Source organism: Danio aesculapii, chromosome 25 (assembly GCF_903798145.1).
Source record: "Danio aesculapii chromosome 25, fDanAes4.1, whole genome shotgun sequence".
Lineage (NCBI taxonomy): Eukaryota > Metazoa > Chordata > Actinopteri > Cypriniformes > Danionidae > Danio > Danio aesculapii.
The window spans coordinates 36,609,615-36,617,114 of record NC_079459.1 but is presented as its reverse complement, the minus strand read 5'-3'; the positions used below and the strand labels follow the sequence as shown (position 1 = coordinate 36,617,114).

The 7,500-nt window shown below is 32.6% G+C and overlaps 1 protein-coding gene across 1 annotated transcript in view; it reads left to right on the top strand.

Moving 5' to 3' along the window:
* Positions 1–829: 829 nt before the first annotated feature.
* Positions 830–7,500, top strand: part of prtgb (protogenin homolog b (Gallus gallus)) — a 40,582-nt gene continuing 33,911 nt past the window's right edge. The window contains exons 1-2 of the mRNA XM_056451546.1: positions 830–896; positions 4,270–4,560. Coding sequence (XP_056307521.1) covers positions 830–896; positions 4,270–4,560 — 358 coding nt within the window. The remainder of the gene's footprint in view (positions 897–4,269; positions 4,561–7,500) is intronic.

The following is a 7,500-nucleotide window of genomic DNA, read 5'->3' as shown; positions in this document are numbered from 1 at the left end:
TTTTACCTTATATTCATTTAAAACTGAACACAATTAATGAAAAGGTTAGCAAGTAGTGTCTTAAAATGTATGTATTTATTTAATATTGGCTGGTGACAGTCAGAAAGCACTGCTTTATTTACAAATGTTTGTTTGGGTGTGTGTTTAAAGGCTTTTAGTTGTGTGTAAATTGTGTGAAAATAATTTTCATTTTGGTTAAGGGGGGATAAGACCGATTATTGTGTCAAAATATTTTATTTTATAGATAAATTTTCAGATAAACAAGAAGAAATGTGGGCAGCACGGTGGCGCCGTGGGTAGCACAATCGCCTCACAGCAAGAAGGTCGCTGGTTCGAGTTGGCATTTCTGTGTGGTTTCCCCTTTAAGTACAAACACATGTGGTACAGGTAAATTGGGTAGGCGAAATTGTCCGTAGTGTGTGTGCGTGTGTGTGTGTGTGTGTGTGCGTGCGTGTGCGTGTGTGTGAATGAGAGTGTATAGATGTTTCCCAGTGTATTTTGCAGCTTAAAACATATGCTGGATAAGTTGGCGGTTCATTCCGCTGTGGCGACCCCTGATTAATAAAGGGACTAAGCTGAAAAGAAAATGAATGAATGAAGAAATGTTTTGCTAGCAGGATTACATAAGACTACAGATTTAAGGATGTTGCACGTAATAGTCGTGGCTATGAATAGGTCACGTGTAATGCACTGGGCGGAGCTAGGGCAGCGGCGGGAGCGGCTCTCCGCTTCAGTCAGTCAGTCTGTCAGTCAGTAATGCAGCAGGTCTCCAGTCAGTCACGATGCGCTCGTGGGATTTAATCAAGGATTTAATGTGAATTATCGATAAATGGGGTCTGTGAGATGGAAAACACATCAGCAATGGCTGATTATACTCTGGATTTTATCGTTTTCAGGTAAGAGATGTTTCATTCGCCAGTGTTTTGAGCGTAAACTCGCGCGTAAAGCTTGGAGATCTCCAAGTCCTCAGTGTTTGTTTACTATCGCCAAACTAATGATAAACTCTCCATTTTAGCCCAGTCTATTGATTTAGCTTACTGTTAAACTGTTTTTTTATGTGAAATGATCTGTTCAGGCTCTTTAATACACGTTTAATACTCGCAGGTGCTTTGGAAACGACTAAATATTGCGTTTTTATTAAAACAGCTGTTGTGTGTAATAGTGTCGTACCATTAAGTTATTATTTTTGCTCATATTAATCGTTTTATAACGCTGTGGAAATGTTTTCCAGGTCTTATAAAAAGTATTTCACATCTAAATGTACATTCTGATTGTTATATATTGTTGTTTTTAACGGAGTACGTTGTTATATATTGTTATTTTTAAGAGAACATGTCGTCTTTGTCACTTTTCAACCTTATATGTGTCCTCATCAGTATTTGATATGTGTTGAATTAAAAATAAAGCAAGGCAAGTTTATTTCTATAGCACATTTCATACACAATGGTCATTTTTTAATGCTATAGATAAACAAGATTAAAAGACACTTAAATACAGGTATAGGAATTAAAAACAACACAGCATAAAATGATTAAATCAGATTAATCGTGTTAAATCGGGTTATAAAGATAAACTTTAATTATTGATATGGCTTTTAAAGATCTGTCAAATGTACTCCATGTCATAAATTGACATACATGTCTGAATAAAAGATATATAAAGCGTTTTATATTTATTGAATTTGAGTATGTATATGTATGTATGTATATATATGTATGTATCTATATATATATATATATATATATATATATATATATATATGTATGTATGTATGTATGTATGTATGTATGTATGTATGTATGTATGTATGTATGTATGTATGTATGTATGTATGTATGTATGTATGTATGTATGTATGTATGTATGTATGTATGTATGTATGTATATATATATATATATATATATATATATATATGTATGTATGTATGTATGTATATATGTATATATATATGTATGTATGTATGTATGTATGTATATATATATATATGTATGTATGTATGTATATATATATATATATATATATATATGTATGTATGTATGTATATATATATATATATGTATGTATGTATGTATGTATATATATATATGTATGTATGTATGTATGTATGTATGTATGTATATATATATATATATATATGTATGTATGTATGTATATATATATATATGTATGTATGTATGTATGTATGTATATACGTATAGATATATGTATGTATGTGAATGTTTGTGTTATTTTGATTGATTATCTATCTATCTATCTATCTATCTATCTATCTATCTATCTATCTATCTATCTATCTATCTATCTATCTATCTATCTAACCTTAAGTGAAAGTAAATAATTTGAATAAATAAATTTTTATAAAAATAAATCGTACTTTTAAACGCTTTTATCATTTATTTTAAGGATGTACTTTTAGTGGTCACGTTGCAGAAAAACATTCACAGTTGATCATCTGACACAAAAATTGATTATACATTTTTATAATTAATTAAAACATAAATTTTTGAATGGATGTTCATTAAGATGCAGCAGATTTAGATTTCCATCAGTCTTAATACTCGACACATGGCCTGTTTTCACCTTGTATTGTGTGAAAAGCCACAGTCATGAAGATCAGAAATAAAAAGCCTCAGTGTCCAGCAAAAGCACCGATGGCAGGATGATTTTTCTCTGTCAGTTGACCGTGAATAAGTGGATTAAATCTATTGAAACGCTCTTGGTACAATGGCCTGTTCAAGTCTTGGTTCTCTGTAATTATGGCTGCTGTGAAATGGCAAAATGTCATATCACAATATAACTCATATACTAATAAACATATAGACTCAAATTTAAAAGATTTTTCTGCTATTTCCCAAGTGTTGTTTAACATATTTAACAGTATTTTAATTATACTTTCTTCTTGAGAAAGGCTTATTTTTTTTGTTTGGCTGGAGTAAAATAAATATATATGTTTTTAAAAAGGTCAATATTATTAGCCCTCTTAACAATATTATTTTTTTATAAAAAATTTTAGAAATTAGATTTTTTCCCCATATTATTATATTCTCCACTGCAACTAACTAGGAGTTATTAGCTTTGTAATTATTATTATTATTATTATTATTATTATTATTATTATTATTATTATTATTATTATTATTATTATATTTTAATTAAAGTAAATATTAACTATTAAATAATTTGAATGATTAAATATAAAATAAATTCATGATATTAATATAAATATTGATATACTATAATTAATATGAATTTAAATAAAAATATTATTTAGATAAGTTAACATAATTTAAATAAACAAATTATTTATTGAATAAAAAAACACTTTATTATTAATTACATCTAAAATAATTTAACTAAATAAAGATTTAATAAAATAAATATGAATATAAATATTGATATACTATAATAATAATAATAATAATAATATATATATAATTTATATAAGTTAGCAATTTTAATAAATGAATTAACTATTACATATAAAATAATTTAATTAAAGGTTTAATAAAATAAATATTAATACAAATGTTGATATACTATAATATAAATTTAAATAAATATAACTTCTATAGGTAAATATAATAAAAATAAACTAATTAACTATGAAATGTTTTGATTATTAATTACATATAAAACAATTTAACTAAATAAAGATTAATATAAATATTGATATAATCTAATTCATATAAATAATCTAATTCATATAATAAGTAAAATATTAACTATTGAATAAATGTTTTATCAGTTAACTAAAAAATAATCAAGTTAAACAAAGATTTAATTAAGTAATATTAATAAAAATATTGATATAATGTGATTAATATTTAATTATTTAAATAAAATTAAACATTAACTTATAAAATATTATTATTATTATTAATAAAGATTTAATTGATTAAATATATAATAATAATAATATTAATGTAAATAAAATAAGACAATAAATCGATATAATTTCATTTGTTCAGCTATTAGTTATTGATGACTTATTTAATTAACCTATTTAAGCTTGCACTTTAAGCTGAGTAGTAGTATCTTGCAGAATAAATAATAAAATATTATCTACTATCATCATGGCAAGAATGAAAGAAGTGAGTTATTTGACATTATTTATTATCTTTATAAATGTGTTGAAACAATCTGTGTTAAACAGCACTTAGGATTAAAGTTTGGCTATTTATTTTGCAACTGTGTGTAACTTTGTGTAAACTTCAGCAGAGTGCATAGCATTGTTGGTTAACCCAGTGTGTGTGTGTGTTCTCCTGCAGGTGTGTTTGGCTTCAGTGAGTTGTGGTTCTCCGTCGAGCCTCAGGATGCGAGTGTATCTGCGGGTCAGCATGTTGTTCTGGACTGTCAGGCTGGCGGCGAGTCTCCCGTAAGCGTACGCTGGCGGAAAAACGGCGTCCAGATCCACGAGAGCGAGTTTGTGCGTGTGCTGTCCAACGGCTCGCTGTGTGTGTCCAATTTGACCCAGCAGAGAGATGAGGGTTTCTACCAATGCGTCGCTAACAACCAATATGGAGCCATCATCAGCCACAGAGCCCGGCTTACAATCACAGGTGTGTGTGTTTATATGGCATAAGGGTTCATGTTTGGATTTAAAAGGAAGCTATTATACAATAATCACTTTATTAGGGGTTTAAACCCAGTTGTGTGTCAGCAGTGTGTGAATATCTCCAGCCTCTAATGGTAAACATGAAATAATTAGTGTTTGTTATAATCAGACTTGATGAATGAAACACTTCGATTGACATTCTCTCTTTGCACGTGTCATGAGAGGGGGAAAGCCCCGCCCACTAGTGCCCATCTCTCCATCTCATTAGCATAAACAGCAGCCCTGAGTGAGAAGCAGCCGTCTGTCCATTAGCCATTAGAGCAGGGCTAATCAATTAGTTTGTCATGGGGGCCGGTTCATGAAAAGCATCCCAAATGAGGTGCCGAAGAGATATAAATAAAGACACAACAGCATATAAGAGCCTATATGTTGTATTTTTGCTCCTTAAGACACCCACGTTGGCTTTTTATACATTGTATTTTGAAACTACATAATATCAGTAGGCTTTTTTTACGAACATATTCAAATGTTGTATTAAAAAGCACAAGAAAAATCAGTGTACATTCAGACACATTCATATGTTGTTTTGAACTGCATAGCAATTAGGGATGCGAAGATTATAGACTTTGGTTGTACGATTATATAGTCTGAAGAATAATCATGGTGTCACGGTCATCACGTCTAATGTATATTCAAGCTTTATATTAGCTAACTATTTAAATGAACGGTTGTTATCATCTGCGTTCATGCATACATAATCATTTTAATAATAATTCCTCTAACATATCTTTTGTTTACATTGCACTGAAAGTCACGCACAACTCTCACTGCTACAGCATGAGATGTTGTCCATTGAGTGCTCCCGGAAAGCTGCGAGTGCGTTGCTTCGCTTCGCATATTGGCATGTATTCTTACATTAGAAATAACGAACTCGTCGGCACCAGTGGTGTAGTGGTTAGTGCATCGACACATGCACTCCAGCGCTCAGAGTTCGATTCCCGCCTTGCCGATCCTTCCCCTTTCTCTGCTCCCCATGTTTTCTCATCAATACTCTCTACTGTTCTATCTAATAAAGGTGAAAACCCCTAAAAAAAATAAATAAATAAAGAAATAACGATGTTGCACGCGGAAAGACACGATATGCGAATGGACCGCTGCTATAGTTATTAGAGTGTGGGTATTAGCATCGGTGTACAAGCTCAGAACATTAAAGTAGCGCACTGTTGGTATAACTTTGTTTAGTTGCTGCAGTTTCGTTCCGTGCAACAGAGAAGCCTTTACGATTAATTAACCATGACAAATTAAAGCGCAGTTAATAGTGACTTATCGGCGTATCGTTGCATCCCTAATATCGATATCGGTGCATTGTACGAAAGGCCTTTTCTACAAAGGTTTTCAGCTGCTCGCGCCACTTGGTTAGTGTCACGTGACTCACGCTGTGTGCAGCCTTCAGCTGCAGCTCGTGCTGTATTGAACAGACGCACATCACTTCATAACTATAGCGACCATAACTAAATTTATTTCTGATGTCTTGGTGACACTAATTGGAGGGCTGGAACAAATTGACTTGGGGGCCTCGTTCGGCCTGCAGGCCGCCAATAGAATAGCCCTGCATTAGAGTGTTTGAGCTGGTGAAGTTAGACTGAGAGAAGCATGAAGCATACAGACACTGAAGCAGACATGTACACCTGACCAGCACTGACAACACGGCTAGTGCTGTTTTACATCTGCCGCTTTGCTGATACAAAGGAGTTTGTAGCTCCGCCCTCTTCTAAAAAGAGCACAATCTCATTTGCATTTAAAGCGACAGTCACCAAAATGCCACAATTAGGATCAAAGCCTAAAAGGGTCCGTTTCAGAGAGGTAGAGAACATTATCTGTCAGGTATTATAAGCTGAAACTTCACACACACACGAACACACTCTAGAGACTTCAGAGATTTATTTTACATTTGGTAAAAAGGCTCAGAATTGGACCCCTTTACCTCAATAATGTTCAAACATCGATAATCCCTACATTGATAATTGAGGAAAGTCATCGTGACCAGGACGTCCTTCATCGCTCAGGCTGAAGGGGGTTTGCACGGTGTCCGTCTGTCCAGAGGTCAGGGGGCAGAGGTTAGGGGTCAGCAGGGTTGTGGGAGCGCCTTTATTCTGATGCGTTCAGCAGTGCAGGTCTATAGAGCAGCAGCGGAGGCTTTGTTTGAGCCGTCAGAGAGTTTGTGTTCATGAACAACAGCAGCTGACGAGGAACAAACCCTGCATTTCTGCTCTCGAACCTGCTGTTTCTCTCTTAGACGACATTCACTAAGATCAAGTTCAAGCTGAACTCACAGGGATGATTTGAGCTCAAATGTGCATGTTTGTGCAGATATATAAAGTGTTGAAGTCATAATTATTAGCACTTGCTGTCCTTTTTCAAATGATGTTGAACAGATTCAGGAATGTCTCACAGTATTTCCTCTAATATTATTTCTTCTGGAGAAAGTCTTATTAGTTTTATTTCAGCTAGAATAAAAGCAGTTTTTAATTGTTTAAAACCCATTTTAAGGTCAATATTATTAGCTCCTTCAGCAATATTAGTTTTGGATTGTCTCCAGAATAAACCACTGTTATACAATGACTTGCCTAATTACCCTAACTTTACCCTAATTACCCTAGTGAAGCCTTTAAATGTCACTTTAAGCTGAATACTAGTGTCTTGAAGAATATCTAGTCTAATATTATTTACTGTCATCATGACAAAGAGAAAATAAATCAGTTATTAGAAATGAGTAATTAAATCTATTATGTCTAGAAATCTGCTCTCTGTTTAGCAGAAATTAATTAAATATACTGGAGGGCGAATAATTCTGACTCTAACTGTATACACACATACAGTGCTCAGCATAAATAAGTACACCCTGTTTTAAAAAAGGAATATTTTAATTCATTTCTCTGTGAAT